At 38.7% G+C, this 21,660-nt stretch overlaps 2 protein-coding genes across 4 annotated transcripts in view; both read left to right on the top strand.

Moving 5' to 3' along the window:
- plcd4a (phospholipase C, delta 4a) overlaps positions 1 to 6,053 on the top strand; it is a 30,758-nt gene extending 24,705 nt beyond the window's left edge. For both annotated transcript variants that reach the window (XM_044187900.1, XM_044187899.1), the window contains exon 16: positions 3,164 to 6,053. In XM_044187900.1, coding sequence (XP_044043835.1) covers positions 3,164 to 3,255 — 92 coding nt within the window. In that variant the 3' untranslated portion in view covers positions 3,256 to 6,053. The remainder of the gene's footprint in view (positions 1 to 3,163) is intronic.
- Positions 6,054 to 7,472: 1,419 nt separating this feature from the next.
- Positions 7,473 to 21,660, top strand: part of slx9 (SLX9 ribosome biogenesis factor) — a 39,573-nt gene continuing 25,385 nt past the window's right edge. Inside the window, exons 1-2 of one of the 2 annotated variants that reach the window (XM_044188057.1) lie at positions 7,473 to 7,814; positions 8,270 to 8,390. In XM_044188057.1, coding sequence (XP_044043992.1) covers positions 7,617 to 7,814; positions 8,270 to 8,390 — 319 coding nt within the window. In that variant the 5' untranslated portion in view covers positions 7,473 to 7,616. The remainder of the gene's footprint in view (positions 7,815 to 8,269; positions 8,391 to 21,660) is intronic. The other variant, XM_044188056.1, reaches the window with a different exon arrangement.

The raw sequence follows: 21,660 nt of genomic DNA, 5'->3' as shown, positions 1-21,660 counted from the left end.
CTTCCTAATTCTTGTCAGTACACGTGCTGCAGCATTCTGGATCAACTAGAGTCTTAAGAGACTTATTGGGGCAGCCTGATAATAAGGAATTACAATAATCAAGTGTAGAAGTAACAAATGCATGGACTAGTTTTTCTAGGATGTGCCTGATTTTTGCAATGTTACATAGGTGAAAAAAGGCTGTCCCTGAATTTTGTTTTATGTGGGAGTTAAAGGATAAATCCTGATCAAAGACAACTCTGAGGTTCCTTAAGGTGGTGCTGGAGGCCAGGGCAATGCCATCTAGAGTAACTATATCTTTAGATAAAGGACCAGTATGTAGGATTTAGTGGCATCTAGCAGTGAAATTGCAGTAAGCAACCATTTGAATACCACTCACCTCACCCTCCCGTTCCAAGCATGTGGGAGAAACTACGGTGGCCGCGAAACCCGCGAAAAACGCGTAAGGCCCAATCTAGAGCCAGTGTTTGGTTTGTCTGTTCTGGTCTACTGTAGAAACATGGTAGTGCAACATGGCGACCTCTGTGGAAGGGGCCGCTCCCTCTGTAGATAAAAACGGCTCATTCTAAGGTAACAAAAACACAACAATTCTTATTTTCAGGTGATTATACACTAATGAAAACATACTTATAAATATTATATTCCATTTCTGCCAACAGCTCCTCCTAAATGTTACATATTGGACCTTTAGGGCATGCTTGAAATTTAGCTAATTGGCTGATTAGTTTCATTTGGCTTGATCGAAACATCCACATAACAATGAAAGTTAGTGTGTCCTAATAATATTGCCTAAAGGAGATGTCGGAACAACCAGCAAGGCGACTGAACATTTTGTTAAATTTTATTTCAACACAGTAGGCTATAACATCACAGAAGTCTTGTTGTTCAAAACAAATACTCGCGGACTTATCAATACGGTGGATGATGTATAACGTTACTACAAATTATCTCGCTACAAACTCACTCCTCTCCTGTCCCCACCTAAACACGCTGTGTCTTCGTCTGAGTCAGAGTCCTGGTTGGAGCCGCTATAAATCACCTCGGTACTGTATTCCCTGCCTTCAAATGACCTCCACCGGTCTCGAAGGTCGTGTTCGGTCCCGGTACCGTGTTCACTGGGAAGTAGTTAATCCTGGTTCTGTGGCCTGCTCGCCCGGCTCCCTGGCAGCATCCCCTGCTGGGTTCCCCCACACTGGGCCTGAAAACCTCCTCCTCCTGGCGGTCCAAAGCTCCTGTGCTAGCATTGTAAACAAACACAAAGACTCCCCCACTACTCAGCGCTCCCAGTGCAGGCAGAGTCAGCTAATAGGATTGCTAAGTTAGCTAACTAGCTAATGGCAGCTACATCCATGGTACAGTTAGGGGCATGGGTTAGGTTAGCAGCAGTGTGCTGGTAAGTGACTTCCTGTGTTACAAGAGAAAATGTCCGTGTTGCAACAATCCCCTGATACGTTTGTCTCAGTGACAAGGCATGTTAAGCTCCCGAATGCAGTTTGAGGGTTTTTTCTCAGCGACTACCCGACTAATGAAAACTTGGTCCACTAAGACGCTTCTCATCGACGGTTTAGTCGACTATTAGGGGGCAGCCCTAATTTCCATGGTCAAGAATGAACTTTCATGCTTTGGCTTGTTAAGTTGAGAAAACAAAATAATCAATCATGAGAAAAAAATGACACCCATAGTCTCTCCAGTCCTCTAAGAGTTTTTCATATTCATGCTCTCAGACCTAAAGAGCCAAAAATACTGTACCTGGGACATTCTTTGAAAGAAACAGGATCCCTAGGTGAAAGTCATGACAACATTAAAGCTGCACTAATCAATATTCTTTATATTACCAACGGCTCAAATGGCCATGTGTTGTGAAAGGTGTCCCTCCTAGTGACAAACCCACAGACAACTATCACCAACTCTGCAGTTACCTTTACCTTCCACTGAACATAGTGGAGCATTTAGCAGCTAAAGGGTCAGATATTTTTCTCAGGAGTTGGTGGAGACCAGAGCTAAAAGGAGAGTGCATATTTGCATTAATCAGGGGAAAACAAACACAACTATATAGCTAGTGAATGCTAATGTTGGTCTGTGCAGCTGGATGTGTAAACAGGTAACTGATTGCTAACATGTTAGCCATGTAAACTTTATGAGGTGATATGTCAAAAGTATGTGATGTTTAGCAGGTTGCTTGTCAGCTTATTGTGCCCCCAAGTTAGTGCTGCTTTAAGTGTTTGTGGTGTTACATATGTGGTTTCACCAATTAAAATGGCTATAGTACAACTAAACAGCTGAAGTGTTTGTTGCACATGTGCTGTGCTATAAAGCCCCTGATGATTTCATAAATCCATACTAAATTTGAATGTAAAGTCCTTCCTAAGTTCTTAGCTAGTTTTAAACTAGTGTCTTACTAAATCAGGTTACACCATCAAAACTTACTAGGGAACATCTGTAGCACTGTCCAATCAAGAGCAATCAACTACGTAAAAAGGAAGTCACTGTAGTATCACAAGTTAGCATAAGTTCCAACCATTACAGTTTCAGAGGAGCAGAAGATATATATTTTGTAAAGATTTGTTTTACATGGAGAAATCTGTTTCACAGTTAGTAGCATTCATACAGTTTAGAATGAGCTAATCTATCTGACGTATTTAATAATTTAGTCATTTATTGTTTTGTAATTTGAGGTTTGTTGTGTTATTTTTGTGAAATGTAATTTAAAATCTTCAAGATTACACCATTATTAAACAGCATTTATCAAGTTTCAGGTCAGATATGTTGACCATATTCCATATTACCTCTTCACACTAAACAGGTCATGTATTAGCATGCTAACGTTACTTTTGTCCATCACCGTAGTTCAGTTCGCTACACAACATCACACCTGACAGTTAGTGGGTGTAAATATTTGGTAACAACTAATCTCTACGTCTGAATAGTTTGTATGGTGCAACCCGTTTTAATTTAGTGATGCGTAAAACTCCACTTAGTAAACACTTATGTTAGAAATAAGTTTCAATTTAGGGACAGTTGGTGCAACCAGCTCCATTTCTGTGTGTTTGACTTTGTGCACTGTATCACAGTAGTCTTATGAAAATAGGCCAGATTGCATTTAGCCTCTTTAGTCAAGAGGCCGTGTTCTCCTAATCCTTCTGGTTTTGTTTTCTGTTCTCAGGTTATCGTCACATTCACCTTTTGTCCAAAGATGGAACCAGTATTCCTCCCTCCTCCTTATTTGTACACATCAGGATCACAGAATTGGAATAAACCTTCTTCACTTTCCTAATACACCAGAGGTATTAGAAAGAACATCCTCGCACGTACTATTTAGTGATGAGAGTAGAATCCTTCCTTCCTATAGAAAATACTTGTAGTTCCTAAAATAGTATTTTATATTATTATTATTTGATGTGAATAAATACTACGCCAAATGTTTAGTGGTTCTTAGGCAGCAGTTGTATAATAGTAATGCATGTTTTTAGTTTTGTTCACTATAGTGTGTCTAACTTGTTCCTGTGATTGACTTGAACTTTGCTGCTCATGTTTGGTGTACTGTGTCTGTAGCACAAATATTGTTTCTGCTAAAATATTGTGTTGTGGAGAAGAATGTGCCACCCATGTATTTGGATCAGGATGTATATTTTCTGTTAGTATGTTCTTTTAATGAACAGCACTTCATGGACACTGTCTGATCGCTGCAGTCCACAGCTTTCACTTTGGTCAACATGCAAAACTTGAAAACAATTCTCTTCCAGCTACACAGATAGAACAGTAGTTACCTGTTTGGACATTTTAAAGGGGATACAGTGTTTTTACCAGCAAGAACTAATACAGTGATAAAAACATTTCAAAAACAGTTCTACAATTTGAGATTTTGACTTATTTCATTAGCAAACAAACAAGCACAGATTTAACCAATTCAACCTTCTCCAACAATATGAGAGTCATGTGACATTAGTGGTGTGTAGCCATTTCCTGAATACTGACTAGGACTGCAACTAACCATTATTTTCATTATCGATAAAGTTCTTCTTTTTTTTTTTTAAAGCGATCTATTGTTTGGCCTACAGAATGTCAGAAAACAGTAAAATGTCCATCGATATTTCCAAAAGCCCAAGGTGATGTCTTCAAATGAATGAGCTAATCAATGAGCTATCACATGAGAGAAGGAAAAGCATCAGATCCTCACAAATGAGAAGCTGGAACTAGAGAATGTGGCATTTCTGCTTGAAGAATTATTGAAAAGATTCATTGATGATCAAAATACTTCCTGATTATTTTTCTGTCAATGGACTAATCAATTAATCAAACAGTTGTTTCAGCTCTACTGCTGGAACAACTGGACATTTTAACATTTTAAATTTAGACACTGATACTAATATATCTGTGATAAGCTAAAATCAGCTGATAATATCAGCCATGCTGATAAATTGCTCAGGCTGTATTATACAGATATATAAGCACTCAAAGAGCACATATGTCTGCCAAAGCTGCACAGATATCATTTCAGAAATTAATGTCTTGGTGAGCTCATAGTGAAACAGGACAGACAGAACATTCAACACAACATACTAATAAAAAAAACAATATTCATATACATAAGAACAAATTAGAATACACAAAGTACCATGAATATAAAAGATAAGCGAACATCAACGCTAGTGTTTGCAATTCAGAAGTCAAATTACCTGTTTAGGTTAGTAGATATTAAAATATGCAAAACACAGCAGCACATATAATTGCAAAGACAACCATTAACTAAAAAGAAAAGAAACTTAAATGTACCTTTTTGTTCTTCACCAAGTTGTTCCTGGTGTTCACCGAGGAACACCAAGTTTCCATCATTGAAATCTGTTCACAGGTTTAAGGGATATCCTGCGAACTAACGAGCTACAACAACAAGAAAAAATCTTTGTTGGTAAAAGACAGTAAATAAGGATCTGCAGCAGATGGAACCTTTTTTTTTAATTTATTAATTGTGGATGGTGGTGCCATGGCCCTGGTAACTTCCAAAATTTTGGAAAGAAAATTGACAGTATAGTGTTCATTGGCACACACCTTTGATTTACTCTGAGAACAAAATGGATATATGTGCACTGTCTATAGTACATGAGTTTATAGTTTACAGTTCATAGTCTTAGTATATAATATGGAATTGGGACCCAGTGTAGGAATGAAAGTAGAGATTCTACTGATTTAGTAGAATCAGCAGAATCTGTACGTGTCCCCAGATGTATCTCATAAGGTTAAATATAATTATTTATACTTATTTTCAGAACAGAATTTGAAATGAGGTGTCCCACCACAAATGGAATGGAATTGTAATGAATGAATTGTAATTTTATAAGTCACAGTTTTTTTTATGTGATCAAATAAACTTTTTAGATTTGTCATACCAAATCAATCAAATTAATAAAAAAAACAAAGGTAGGTATACCAAATTCAAATCTGATACTTTCCAAATCTAAACCAAGACACTGTGACATCATTACGGATTCTTTTCATAATCTTTATTAATTTAGGGAAGGTGTGCTTCATCTCGGCAACACTTCACTTTCACTGTCTTACATTTACGCTTGAAATTCCCATCGCAACCACATCTTTGAGCAGCTGCAGTGGGGCAACTGGAGGTCGAAGGTCAAGGGCATTATGACACCTCCCAGTGTTCCCAGTCAGATCAGAGAGTTCAAGAGATTTGACCTGTGGCTGCTTTTCTGCTCTTCCCATTAACATCACATTTTTCTGCATGTCGTTCTTTTATATATGGCAAAAGTGATCATAGTTAAGCTTGATTTGCTTGAATAACAGGATTATCTTATAAATATCAAGCTAAAGAGTAACGGCTGAAATCAGAAATTAGTACTCATGAGTAGTCTTGTGTCATCTGATGTTATTTTTGTGGTATGCACATATAACCCATTTGTGTAAATGTGTTTTGATATGTCTATTTTTGTATACACCGAAACATTCATATGTACTGTGCAATTTATTTGCTTGTTTTTTATTGTAGAAGACCTCATATTCATTTGCCACATCTACCTGCAAATAAATATGATTTTCACTTACTGATGCAACTATTTTATCCTTCATTATCATTGAGGTTACTGCTCTTCTTACTGAGCTGAGTTGTTAATCAATATATGCTTACATGACCAGAAAGCTAAGGCTGAGTTCATGAGCTTCAGGGCCAGATGAAGTACAAGTATTAGCCTGTTGTGGAAAAATGTATGCAACACTGCACAGGGAAAAGAATACTTACAAGTGTGTGTAAAAGTGTACAATCTACTGAGCAAGAAACAATGTGCTATCATTTATTATAACTAGCATAATCATACCCTTGGGTCTCAACGTTTGCAGGTATGCATTAGCTAATCTAATATCGGACACTTCCATGCTTGTTTGTCCTCATGCATCTAACCTCTCAAATGTCTTTAAACGTTAAGTACTGTATTCTCTTTGCATTTCAGATTCATAGCAAATGTTTAAATTTGAATCTCAAATTTATATTTAACTTTTTGTGACAATTATGGACGGTTCTACAGTACAAGCCTCGATCCATTGAGGATAAGGATTACACAGCATACCACGCGGACCAAATTAAATGCTATACCATTCGTTCAAGGGGTGCAGTCCTTGCTGACATCTAGCCACGACATTTGACTGACACAACACAAATACTGGGTTGATGTTCTTGTATGACTCTTGTGTAGAACTTCAGTCACCTCGTTCTCCTCATAGATCTGCTTCATCCTCTTTATGCCAACGTGGGGGACAAAACACAGAAGTCAATTTCATCATTGTTTTCAAACCATATCACTTAAACAAATGTGTATTTTGACTAAATTCAGGTGCAAAACAGCTGTAGTTTTTCAGACATGCCTATCTTAAGCAAGTAATCCTGCTTTCTGAAGGCAGCAAATGTAGGTTCATATTTGACACTGATTTGATCATGTTATTAAACGTTTTAAAGCAATAGTAAATAAAACCAATTAGTTGGATTCATAGCATGCGGAACTTATTTCCTGCTCCGTTTTCCACCGATCCACCAACCCGGGACACCAGTCACGCTTGTCATGTCAACAATGTCAAGGCACCTGCCGTAGAAACGTACTTCTGGTATTTACTTTCAGACTAAAACTTGATATATGGATGCGTTCTGTACAGGTATTTTAGGAAATACAAAGTTCAAAACTGAAATTAAATTAAGCATATGAGTAGGACAGCAAATGCTTAAAGTAAATTGCTAAGCGCTTTCCCCCCAAATGTCATAACGTTATGTCTCTGAATACCATAGCATAGCGTTGCTAGCTACGATGCCATGTACGCCGGGCCGAAAAAGAGTAAATAAAGAAAGACGCTAAACAACGTAGATGGGTGACTTTTCTCGTGTGAATATATATATATATATATATATATGAAAACCACCACGGTTGCTATAGGTAAAACACTAGCCAAAAGTGGCGAAAGTGAGAAATTTGACATTTAAATTTGAAGGCAAAGCGGATTCACTTACGGTGGCAGTATAGCTGACTTGATAACGTCACACGCTGTCGACATCGGGGAGCAGCGACTGCTTGTGTGTAACGTCTAGATTGAGGTTATTATAAAGTTCGCTAGGCTATATTAACATGGTTGGAAAGATAAAACATGTCCGTCAGAAGATTCACCAGGAGGCAGTCAAGCTTGACAGGCCGAGCATTCTCACACAGCCCCCCGACTCTGTGCTATCTCAGAGTTTAGAGAAGCCTCCTGCCTTGGGACTACACACAATAAGTCCTCCACTTCTGGAAAACAACAAGAGTGACGCCTCGAAAAATGTTAAACAGGTGTGTAATAAGAACTGTTCGAATGAATAACGTTGATATGTGATAATGAATGTAGGCTACGTTAACGAGAAGTGAACCAAGAATAAAGTTAAGTGCCGAATTTCATTTAAGATCTGTGAATGTAACCTTAGTCAATATGTTTTACCGGCCGGTTGTGTCCGCAATTATACATCTAGTAGAAAAACACGTGTTTTTTATGAAGGGCACGGTGATTTCAGGGAGGCAGGCCATTATCGAGAAGTAGCGGTTATTTACCTACGTAAAAATGAGAGCTTTATTTTGTTGTGTCACTCCTTTTTATGGAATGTTAAGACTGAGAAAAGTTGAATCAAATCTAAAACTCTAAATGTAACCAAAATATCCAGTACCTGATTTAGAGGAGTTAGAGCATGAATATGGTGGATAATAGCTTTGATAGACTCGTACTTATTTACTCATATTCTAAAACCTCTCAGGCTCTGGCAGAGAGCTCCTTCCCCACTGGGATCTTTGCTGGCACTAAGATAACTCCAGAGGCCCTGGTACAAACACTGAAGTTTGAGGAACCTCCAGAGGTACCCACACCTGCCAAGAAAGGTAAGACTTGCTGGAAGTTGTTCAGATTGAGGTCAGTCTGTCTTTTAGTTCCTCCGTCACCTCATAATACACTGATGCTTACTTATAGCTTTGCAATTGTGGTGACTGTTTGAGGGGGACAGATAGATAAACACTTCTTACAACTTCTTCTAATCCTTATGGAAAATTGCGTTATGACTGCAGCCAGGTCACATCTGTCGCAAAAACCAACCAATGACACTTGAGGCGATTAGTGAAAAACTAAAAAACGAACTAAAAAGTAGAAAGCTCAGTAAAGCTTTGAGATCAACACTACCGCTGTGTTAGCACAACATGGATGCTAAAGCAGTGGGCTCTGGTTAAAAAAACACAGCATTGTATGGGGAAAAAGTTGAACCTGGCCCAACTTGTTATGTAGTGCAATGGGATGTCATCTGCTAATGCATTGCACTGGCCATTCAAATTCCTCAAAGTGCACATTCCTTCCTGGTTGATTACTTTATAATGTGAATGTAACATGAAGCGACACGCCCACACAGATTCCATCCCTTGCATCCGCTTACCCACTCCAAATCCTTTCTAATCCGTTTTCACTAACAATCTTTGCATGAGTACAGACACCGGCTTGCAGAGAGCACATTAATCAGACAACAACAAAAACTTTTGTATTAGTCAAAAGAGTGAGCCGAGATAAAAGATTTGCTAAGAAATTTGTTTGCGTTGTAGCTTCAACCTGCAATAACTGATTTTTGGTCACTTGGGGGCAGCATTATCAAGCTGTGAACACAACATTGACATAACACATTTCAAGTTGATATGGTGAACAAACAGTTGCTTATTTATACATCCAGCGGTTACGGAGCAACATTATCATTCATTTGTTTCTGGCCACCTGGTAATGCAAGTCCAGTATTCACTCTTAGCTCTGTTTTTAGTCTCTCCCAAACTCCTGAGAAAAATATCTGTCTCTTTAGCTGTTAAATGCTCCACTGTGTTCACCAGCTAGTCTCTAACTGTGTCTATCTGCTGTTTGGTGCTGAGCAGGCCGTGTACAATGGGTTTTTAGAGCTTTTTTGCTGAAAACAGCTGCTGCTGCAGCTGACAACGATGCGGTGAGTGAACCAAAACAGTAAAGTTGTGGGCTGGACAGATGAACAATGAGCTGAAAGTCACTACAAAGCTCTGTAAAGCTGAGGAGAGCTGCAGATTCAGGTGACAATTCTCTGTAGGCTCATCACTACCAGAGACCCCTTGCACATTGTTTTCATATTGTCATTTGATACATTGTTATTAAAAAATATTGACTATAGCAGCTTTAACAAATTCTGGTATTTTGCCAAATTGCCATCATTGCCAAAATGGAAGCAGCTTTCGGAACTCAACCCTGAACCCAACCCTAAACACAACAGACTGGTAAATGATTTGCAACACCTTGCTGCATATATTAAAGTACCTAAACAACGTCACTGTTGCCCTTCCAGTCCAGTGTGTTGTCAAGGTGGACTCCATTGGAGGTATTTATATCTTTCCTTTGTAATAATAAGCCATCCTGGAAATTTCCTGCAAATAAATGGTCGTTTTGTACAAATGGGCAGGACAAACCTTAGTGATTGTGTCTTTAAATCAGAATCAGAAATACTTTATTGATCCCTGAGGGGAAACTCTTTCGTTACAGCTGCTCACTGTCAGTCAGTGCACACAGGAATAGAAGTACTAATAGAATAGAAAAAATGAATAAAATAAGTCAGCAACGAGACAATTATTTCTAGTAAGAAATAAGAGATGTGCAAATCAAAATATAATACACTATAATACAGCTAAGATAAATTAAGTACAAAAGTGATTATAAAGTATAAAAGCTAAAATGAGTGTAAAGTACAAAAGTGCATTTACAGGTTTCTAAGTATAGTACGGTATAATACAATGCAATAATATAAGTAATAAGTAATAGTGCAATAATGAGTACTGTAAAATTAAGTGTAGCAGATTAACCAGATTATTAGAAGGTGGATATTGCACAGCAGTAATATAAGTATTAATAAATATCAATAAACAGGGAATATTAAACGGAAAACAGAGTATATTGCACAGGAGTATTAAACAGAGAATATTGCACAATTATTTCAAGTATTTCAGTGATGTTAATGATCCAATGTACAGTTTAGTAACTTAGGGTCATATAGACTGACACTTAGAGGGAGGAATTAAAGAGTTTGATGGTCACAGGCAGGAATGACTTCCTGTGGTGCTCTGTGGTGCACTTTGGGGGGATGAGTCTTTCACTGAAGGTACTCCTTTGTTTGACCAGCACGTCATGGAGTGGGTGTGAGACACTCTCCAAGATGGCATGTAGTTTGGCCAGCATCCTCCTCTCTGACATCACCGCCAGAGAGTCCAGCTCCACCCCCTCAATGTTATGGATCAGTTTGTTGAGCCTGTTAGTGTCCGCTACCCTCAACCTGCTGCCCCAGCATGCCACAGCATACAGGATAGCACTAGCCACCACAGACTCATAAAATCCTCAGCATTGTCCGGCAGATGTTGAAGGACCTCAGCCTCCTCAGAAAATAGAGGCGGCTCTGGCCCTTCCTGTAAACAGCTTGAGTGTTCTTAGCCCAGTCCATTTTATTGTCCATGTGTACTCCCGGGTACTTGTAATCCTCTACAATGTCCACACTGACCCACTGTATGGAAACCGGGGTCACTGGTGCCTTGGCCCTTCGTAGATCTACAACCAGCTCCTTAGACTTTGTCGCATTGAGCTGCAGATGGTTCTGCTCACACCATAAGACAATTTTACCCACCACAGCAGAGTCATCAAAACGTCTGAAGGTGGCAGGACTCTGTGTGGTAGCTGAAGTCTGTGGTGTAGATGGTGAACAGGAAGGGAGAGAGAGGACAGTCCCCTGAGGGGCCCCAGTGTTGCTGACCATGCTGTCTGACACACAGTGCTGCAGACGCATGTGCTGTGGTCTGCCAGTCAGGTAGTCAACAATCCAGGACATGAGGGGGGCATCCACCTGCATCGCTGTCAGCATCTGTTATGTTAGATGAATTAAAACAACTCTCTCTCTCATAATTTATTTTTGCTCACATTTATATATTTTATTACATTTTATTTTCCACATGGAAAAGACCACAGGGCTGCAGCAAAGTGCGATGCACTCTACTGTAGGAAGGAGTAAGAGCTAGAGGGGCCCAGGTGCCTGCAGAGCCTGGCCTTGTTGGGAATGACCACAGTGGTGTTATGCAGGGGCAGGAAACTCTGGTGCAGGTTGTGGTACTTCTGCTCTACCTTCAGGGCGTGAGCATTGGAAGCCAGTCTGTCCTCCAGGCCTGCACCGGCTCCATGTCATGCTGGCAGAGCGGGTGCTCGGCGAAGTCCAGATGCCATTTCTAGTTGAGGATGTTGAGGCGGTGGGTGGTCTGATGCAGCTTGGAATCACATTTCCTGATCTGACCTACAACTTTCTAAGTGTCATTTGTCAGATCTTTAATCTCATCCATGATCGGCTGCCTCTCACAACAAAGCCTCTCCTGGAACTTTCTCATCTCATTGATCTTTTTCTGCATGGCACCATCTGTGTTACGGTGCTGACAGTCTTGGGTATTCTTCAGCTTGGTAAGGATAAACCGCAGGTTTCCCCTGAAGGAAGAAGAGTCTTTAACCAGGTTATCAGCAGTCAGCTTTATGTCTTGCAGCGGGACTCCCACTTGACATAACTAACATAGCAGGGCTTGTATTCACAAGCTGGGAGCTGGGGGAGTTGATGTCATGAGTTATACATTTGGTGGTGAGCTTGATGGCCTCACCTTTGTCCCAGTAGTCTGCTATCAGCTAAGTGTGAATGTCTTTCAGAGAGCTCAGTTTATCCAAAAAGATGCAGATCTGCTTCTGGAGCAGTTCTGTGATCTTATTAGTCAACTGTACCTCCTTCTTCAGATCTATGAGTACAGGGTCTTGTGCCAGGACCCTTGTATTCAGACTGTCCTTATCCTCACACTCGCCCATTAGTTGGCCATACAAAAGCTTCTCTTCAAGAAAGCTTACAGCAGTACATTTCACTTCTTCCAGGGCAATGATTTCCCGGTCCACCTGTCCGATAGTCTCATAAATCTTGGCCTGCCACTGTTTGACCTTCTTATGGCGGGAGGTCAGATGCCTCATGGTGCTACGAGTGGCAGAGGGGATCTGCAAAAGATCATGACCCAGGCCACAGACAAGCTCCTCGTCAAGCTTCAATACCTGGTCCCTGTGAAGCTGAGGTCTACTCGCCACCAAGCTGTTGTTGGTGGGCAGCTGTGGCAGGTTGGTGACTAGGTTTATGTCGTAAAAAACTTAGATTGACTCCTGCTATCTGATACCGTTAAGGGTCAGTTCACCCAAATTCAAAAACCCTAGTGGTATCTATGCATGTGGATAAATGAGGTTTTATTGGTCCAGGTTTTGAGATATCTGTCTTTGAGATTTCTACATCCACCCCAGTGCAATGGAGGTGAATGGATTTAGTTTGTTGTGCTTACAGCCTGGAGGAATTACTTTATATTTAACAAGAACATGTCTTTCCAGTGTCCTTGTTACTCCACAGATAATCCACAGAACAAACTGTGAACAGTTTCTATTAAAACTACTTTTTACCTAATAAATAGTTCCTATAAAAATTGTCCCCAGTGTGTTCTGTGAATTGTCCACAGTACCAGGGACACTGTTTTTGGAAAGAGATGTACAAGAACAAAATGAAGACTTTGGAGTGGCCTAGTCAAAGTCCTGACCTGAATCCTATTGAGATGCTGTGGCATGACCTTAAAAAGGCAGTTCATGCTTGAAAACCCTCCAATGTGGCTGAATTACAACAATTCTGCAAAGATGAGTGGGCCAAAATTCCTCCACAGCGCTGTAAAAGACTCATTGCAAGTTATTGCAAATGTTTTATTGCAGTTGTTGCTGCTAAGGGTGGCCCAACCAGTTATTAGGTTTAGGGGGCAATCACTTTTTCACACAGGGCCATGTAGCTTTGGATGTTGTTTTCCCTTAATAATAACAACCTTCATTTAAAAACTGCATTTTATGTTTACTTGTGTTATCTTTGACTAATATCTAAATTTATTTGATGATCTGAAACATTTAAGTGTGACAAACATGCAAAAAAAAAAGAAATCAGGAAGGGGGCAAACACTTTTGCACACCACTGTATTCTGTACAGCCCTACAAGACAACAAAACCAAAGATCATGGAAATAATCATCTGTAGCAGTATGACAGTGTCAATATGACCATATGAGTTATGATGTGAGCCCTGTGTAATATCTTATAATTTATGAGCTGAGCTTTGGTGTTGCGCAACAAAAACAGAATGTTAATATTTTTAGATACTACTGCTGATACAACACCTGACTTTTAGTATCAGTTCCAGTACAGAAACAATACATTTTTAGATAACTTACTTTGAGGAATCAGGAATATAAACATATTCATGAAACATGAATCAGGAATATAAACACGTTTTTCCATAAAACCACTTTTTTTATGTAACAAAAGATTCCAGACTTGTCAAATGTGAAAAATTGTCACAACACAAGACGCCTTACAAGAACTTTGTCAAAATAAAACTCTAAAATTGGCAAAATTTAAATCAGGATTTGGGATTTAAATTAGGACCTATTTGCTCAAACAAGTACTAACGAAATAAAGAAGTGATGGATAATGTATCCTCCCAAAATACAAATAAAAGCTTCAATAAGCAGGGAAAGTGAAGGAGGGAGAGACAAAACAGCACAAGAGAAAGGTAACTTAATAAGTGTGTAGTAAGGGACACACTTTAGTTGACCCCAAACTTTTTTAAACCACGGCACACCTGTAATTGTTATTATGGCACCCCCAGCGCTTATTGGTCATGAAAGTGGATAATCTTGTAAATTTGTGATATTTATTTAGTTGGATGGAGAAGACTGAGGTTTTGCTAGGGTGGTGTGATAAGAGTGATAAAATCACTAATACAGTGTTAACATATTGTTGTAATTATTATCAGAATCAGCATTATTGCCAAGTAGGTTTACACATACAAGGAATTTGCTTTGGTATTTTGGTGCAAATCAATAAATATAGTAGAAATATAAAGAAAGGTAAAGCAAGCACTGCAGGTCAAGAATCATACATTTAAAATATAAAATTGACAATAAAATATTAAAGAATATTAAAAAATATAAGAAAATAATAAAGAATATGTACAACAGTACACTAATATGTACAATTATCAGGAGTAATACCTTTTTATGGTGTGTTTAACTTGCTTGTATTGGGGGGAAAAAAGAACATGCAGGAGTATTGTATTAGCCTTGCAGTGGGTCAAAGGTCAGGAGCAAGCTAGTATTAAGGGGTGACCTATCAAAGTTTCCCGATTCTATACTACGTTCTAATTGGATACAGTATGTGTACCAGTTGTCAGAATATTATTTTTTGCAGTTATTCCACAAGAAATCGGTTAATTTCATTATGTTGTACTCACAGGAAATGATGTAATGTGTGTTGATCAATATGTCAACACACTATACTGAAAATATGCTTACAATTAATATAGTGTGGAATTGGGACACAGTTACAGTTTTTTACCAATGCTTAGACACAATTTCTGAAACTATGGCTCATTTTGTCAAAACTTAACACACAAAACCCACAGGCACACACACAACATGGAAAAACATCACAAACTTGTGGAAAAAGCAAACACTTCATTCTAAACTATTGTATTGTAACTCTTGTAAAAATTGTATTTTTGCTCTACACACATATCAAATGAATAGCTCTTTCTACACGGAAACTACACACTGATGTGATAAATGGAAAACATTACCAGTTTGTGTCTTTCGTATTTTCAGTGTGCAGGGCACAGCAGTCTGCTGTAAAAGTTTGTCATAGTACTCACACGTACATGTATTTTCCCAAATTTAATGTATGCAAATTCATTGTGTGTGTGTGTGTGTGTGTGTATATATATATATATATATATATATATACATACATATACACACACACACACACAATAAAACAAATTCAAGGGGAATGTTTTTTTACGTACTGTATTTTTTTGCATGAACAGTAACGCACAACACATGCTAATTACAGTAAAAGAGAACAAAAATAGTTTTGTGAGTTCAGTAGCATGGTATAGATGCATGGTGTACTTACCTATTCTCATTTCGAAATGTCCGAATAATGCTTGCTATAGTGTAGTGGCTCAAATTAGGCTGGACCCTCTGCCCAGCCTCCCTAAGATCCAACCAACCAACCCCACATGGTCAATCAAAGTGTCTCATCCGTAATAGTTGGTCTTACTCGTCCTTGTCCTCTCTCTCCAACATTTGCCTCCATTGTTGTACAAACCAAGTCTTCTAACCTGTGGTCTATTTATAGTACTCAAGCTCTTATTTCTAAGTGAACAAATTAGCCATTAGCCAATTGTTTTCACCTCTGAGGACTGAGTTTGGTTAATCGGTAAATGTGTGTGGCATTTGAATGGCAGTGTCTTCCAAAAGAAACACAAGGATTTAAGTTTTGAATGATGTGTCTAATGTAGAGAACTGTGTTTAGTGTTTTGCAAAGTGTGTTTTAGAATTGCTAAATGAGTATAAAGCAGAGAATGTGGTTATGGTTTAGCATACCAGGTCAATAGATAGGCTACATGAGCTAGTGGTTTCAGTAATTGTGCCACAAGTACCAGTTTTTGTCTCTTAGCAATCGCAAAAAACCTTTAAGTACTGTCTTGTAGCATTGCATTCTCTGGCCACTAGATGGTGTATAAGACTTATAGTTGTCCTCCTCATGCTGCAGCAACACCACATCAGACTACAGGTTTTTGGGGATTTCTGTGGCACTAATTAAGGCTGTTGGAACATGTCCCTCCAGCTTTGGAACAGCAGCTTAAAAAGGCTGTCACAGAAATCTCAGCAGAGGAACAAGAAAAAAGGTAGTCAAAGGGATGGAGGGCAGTGGTAGCATCTCTCTGTGACTAGGAATGTGTCTGAAGAAGGGAGTGATGGATGTGGGCCTAGTTGCTAAGCATGCTGTGCTGCATGAAGCCTCACCAGACAACGGGCTGCTGCTATTTATAGACCAGGCGCAGTATAAATTTAGCTCATGCATGAAATCAAGCTTTAGCTGCATCAGTGTTTCCTTGCTTCAACTGGAAAACACTGAGGCTGGTACTGTCTCAATTTAAGGATACTCTTATTGTCATATCTTATATCTTATCTTATCTAAGGTTGCTCCGATCAGGATTTTGGGGCCGATCACCGATCTCTGGAAGCAGTATCAGCCGATACGGTCACGGGGTCTATTTGAAGCCTTCTATTTATTGTGTAGCATTACTTATTTAGTTATGTAACTATTCTAAACAACACTGTATATTAAGTATTAAAATTGATGAGATGAGAAAGTATCATGAATTGACAACTACTTATTGGCAGGCAACATGTGCAACATATTCCACTGTCTCAGAGACACAACTTAAACCATATAGCCTATGCTTAGTTATTGGGAGCAGCTTAGAGCTTAACAAATATACAGTGTAACTGTGGCGGGGAGAGGAGGGGGGTATATTTCTATTTCTTCACCTTAATCTGCTCACCTTGCTTTTCCCTTCAGACCAATATCTTATGAGCTCCTGATAACTAAAACAAAAGGATGTGATTAGTTTAAAATGGAAAGAATCAATTTTTGGAAATGCTTAGTCTTTTGCTAGACACCTTAAAGTACTATACTAATGTTTTGAGATTTCATTGGTCACTTTATTGTAATAAACTCACGTTTATATTACTGCTGTTTTCCAAAGTAGTGGAGTGGTGTGTGGTGTTTTTGAATGTTTTATTTCCTTTCAGACAGCCATTGATTTATATTCCATTTCTATTCTATGTGGAAGTCAAGTTGAGTCTTGAAACCTCTTTGAGGAATGTGATCTATCTAACCGAACATCATTTCTGTAGGGCTGCAACTCAGTTATTTTCTTTATCAATTAATCTGTTGATTATTTGTTGTTGAAATGGTTGTTTTAGTTTATAGAATGTAATACATTGATGAAAAAGGATCAAACAAGCAAGGTGACGTCCAACCAAGACTCCTAAACCCATTTTTCATTTTTATTTCCGTTACATTGATACAAAACATAAAAAAGAGACATTTATTCTTGACAAATTCCTAGAATTATTAATCGATTATTTAAATTGTTGCTGATTCATTTTCATTTAATCCTTTGGCACTACATAATGTTCACTGTGATAGAGTACCAAACTCACAGTTTCAAGTCTCTGTAAGTTGAGTTTCATGCTGTAGTAAAAGAAATGAAAACTATTGTTTCCCTTTTAAAGGCGAGAAATGTCCAATAAAAAAAACAACCTAGGACACTATGGCATGCTTTACAGGAATTGCTGAAACATTAAGACTCTTGTATGGTCCTTTTTAAATATTCTCAAGGCCATGCTTTGATGTCCTAACTCTGAAGGCCGAAAGTGGCTTACAGGTAGAATGAGAATGACTTGCTGACTGATGTATAGTTTAGAGCTTTGACCCTATATTAAAAATACTAGATTCCAGTGTTTAAAAACAATTGGAACCTAATATAAAATATAAGAAAATTAAGTAAGAGTTATTGAACTTAACCATGTCTTTAGCTTCAAAGTCCTAAAACATGTTTTCCACATGATGTGGCAGTCACATTAATTTTCTGTACCATTAAGTCATATCATGTTTTAAAGGAAACTGCATCCTGTCAGTAGAAATGGTTCAGCAATCCACTGTAGTTTGACTGAATGTGCAGATGTGCTGTGCTGGCAGAGGTTACTGTTATCAATCAAGTTATCAATTAAGGTCATTTAGGTAGCCCCTTCTTGCTAAAAAAACACAAAAAATAAATAAAACAGTATATAGTTATTTACCTATACACATATACAACCAGAAAGTAATAATTCTTCAGTGAGAGGGACTAAAATGCAAGGAAAAGACACAAGGGAGGGAAGCGTGGATGCAATTAAGGGAATTGGCATGTACCCAAAGACTGGAGAAGTAAAAGGATGATATTCATTGTGAATTGAACCTCGAAACACATCCTGGCACCGCCCATCAAAATTTGTTTCCCCCAAAGACTCAAGAGGTATCCAGCTAACTTCCACTTCATATGAATGTCCTGCGATGCGCCTGAGTGACAACCAATCATGCCCTTTTTGATTCTCTCTCCTTCCTCTGAAAATGGAAGCTTGTTTTGTAATGTAAAACAACTTTTCACAGTCAACAGCAGAAAAACAATGCATGGAAACACAACGCTCCAAAAATGGTCTACTTTGGTTTAGTAGTTTAGTAGCAACAGGAGAAAATCTGAGCTTAATATGTAAATTACAAGATGAATGCAAACATGCCAATTCTTGGCCTTTGGTTGCCATCAGTGGCAACTAGGGATGGAAATCCAGAACCGGTTCGGAATCGAATGCCTCAGAACTAATCAATTCTTTTTATTGATGCGGCATGCCGGTCGCACTAGTTTCTCTTCTCTGTCTGCTCCCTGTGTTTCACCAAGTTGGTGGGGCTGAGCACACAGACGCAACGGAGCGGAGGCAGGTGAAGTAAACATTTCTCTTGTTGTTGACTGCAACTCGTTACGTTACATAACACTGAAATTCAACCGTGGTATTCTTTTGGGAGATGCAGTGACTTAAACCAACGGTGAGTAAGAAAAAGTATAAATAATATGTAATTTGTTATGGTATGAGTAAAGGAAAAGTCTGCTAGCCGCTAGTAAAATGCCACAGGCCTAAGCTAATAATTATGACTAGCAAAAAACACTTGTTTTGTCTTCGAACCTTGTTATTACCCCAGCTACCCACCTGACAATGTAGCATCACCTACTGTAGACTGTAACATTATCCCGTTTAATATCGCCATCCCCTTGACCGCCTCTCATGTTAGTGTTACAAAACCTGAAAGTTTTGTATTAGGTGATTTGTGTTGCGTGGCAGGATAAAGAATTTACTGTCTTTTTAAACCGGGCTGCTCTCAGAAGTGTCAAAATAAAAACTGAGACTTACCCGGCGGCGACAGCATGTTCATTAATCTGCCGCCTGTAGCACTCATGGATCAATGGACTATGCTAGCGGGCCCTTAGCCCTCAGGGAAAGGTGGCTAGTTTCTCTCTCCGGTGTCCGGTTGCTACCGCTGGCCCTTGCTCACTGGCCTCGTCCCTGACTTGAGGCAACATATGAGCCTTAAGGCTTGCGGACGCAGGAAGGGGAGAGGGGTAGAGAAGGACCCTCTTATGTGATTCTACCCACTGGCCTGATGCAGACGTCGCAGAGAGAGACTCCCAAAGGTACACCCTTGGCGATAACCTTTTTACTCACCTGTTACGGGGCTTCCGCCGGTGGGGGAGCGCTCCTGCGAGCCTACAAACCTACCCTGGTCACTCCATTTCAAGAACCCTATCAGAATTTAAACCCCTAACCAACTGCCTCCTCATAGTTATGAGGCTTCACTGGATCCAAACACCTGGTCGGTCTGGGGAGGGGTCCCTAGACAGGCTCTCTACCCCTGTGGTGTGGTGTGGTGTGGTGTGTGTGTGTGTGTGTGTGTGTGTGTGTGCCATATATACGACAAATATATATGACAAATCAGTTGTATTGCTGTAGTGTGGATTGCACTGAAACTTAACTCCCAGGGCACCGCGGTGTCCTCTTGGAGAACCTTGTCTCTATGTGCTTTTGTGAGCTTTCTCTAAGGAAAAACTAATCACACAAGGGCTTATTACGTTTTTTTGGGGATTTTATTCACTCAGTAGTACAGTGTTATAATGTCAATATAAATTAAAAATAAATAAATAAATAAAAAGGTGGAGAACTGGTCTGGCTCTGTTTTCACATACCTTTTTAATTTTAGGCTTATTTATTTAAAGGGAGTATGGGCTTTGGGTGACTTTTATCCTTTTAATCTCCCATAGTAGCTTTACAATAGTTTCAATTCATTTTAAGTTTAGCAACTGGTTGTCACTATGTACTGGCAAACCCTTTGGCTTTGTACTGCTCCTAAACTGTCAGAGCCCTAGAATGGAATTAACGGTAGGCGGGTAATCTCACCAAGGTGTTGCCAGCAAACTATTTTCACTGGATTCAGAAAGATGCAGAAATATACTGCTATAATTACCTTTAAGTTTTTGAAGTTGAAGCCTCTGTGGCTGTGTGTGTGTGTTCCTGTAACAGGAAGTACACTTGCGCTGTGGTTCGGAGAGAGAGCGCCGCAAGCTCAGGAAATAGACTTTACATAGCCGCGTCCGCTAAGATTCTAAAAATAGCATGGAGAGAGTACAGCGTGGGGAAGTCTCCAAACTCATTAGACGCTTTATGTGGGGAAAACGCATAATCAACTGAGAGCTGAAACATTTTTAAAACTCAAATCTAAATCATCTAAAGCATTAAAGACAAAGCATTTATCATATTTCACAAATACAGCAAGGATAAATGTAAAGATAAATGGTGATAAGTAAATGTAAAGTCAAACAGTAAAACAAATGAATGATTCAAAGTACAAAGATTCAAAGTTTTAAAGGTGTAAATGATTGTGAAAATAAAAGCCAAAATTATATACAGTATGACAAGTCTTTAAGTAACAATTCTTTTAAATGTTTAAATGATTAGATGGTCAAAGATTAAAGGATAAAATATGTGAATGAAAGTATAGAAATTAAGTAATAAATCTTGTAAATGATCAAGTAAATGAAAACGAAAAAAATAAATGTTAAATAATAAATCCTTTAAATGAAAATGAGTAACTTTTAAATGATAAATAGATTTAAAAGGATTAAATGTTGCCTCTAAGTGATAAAAAGATTCAAAAATATTAAATGATAATATGAAAAAAGATGAAGATAATCATGACAAATGAATATGACAATGTTGATAGATGTTAATACAAACTAGGATGCACTCTCTGAGCCTCATGGAGAGGACATTGATGGGCTTACTGAGTGCATCACTGGCTACATTAACGTCTGTGTGGACTGCACTGTCCCGTATTGTCCCGTACTGTATTTATACTTACTGCTGTGCAATATCCACCTGGTTAATCTGCTACACTTGACAGTACTCATTATTGCACTATTACTTATTAGTATGTTATTATATTGTATTATACCGTACCATACTAATCAACCTGTAAATCCACTTTTGTACTTACACTTTTAGCTTTTATACTTATATCCACTTTGTACCTAATTTATCTTAGCTGTATTATAGTGTATTATATTTTGATTTGCTTAGTA

This window comes from Siniperca chuatsi, linkage group LG24 (genome assembly GCF_020085105.1).
Source record: "Siniperca chuatsi isolate FFG_IHB_CAS linkage group LG24, ASM2008510v1, whole genome shotgun sequence".
Lineage (NCBI taxonomy): Eukaryota > Metazoa > Chordata > Actinopteri > Centrarchiformes > Sinipercidae > Siniperca > Siniperca chuatsi.
This window is presented reverse-complemented; position numbering and strand designations above follow the sequence as displayed.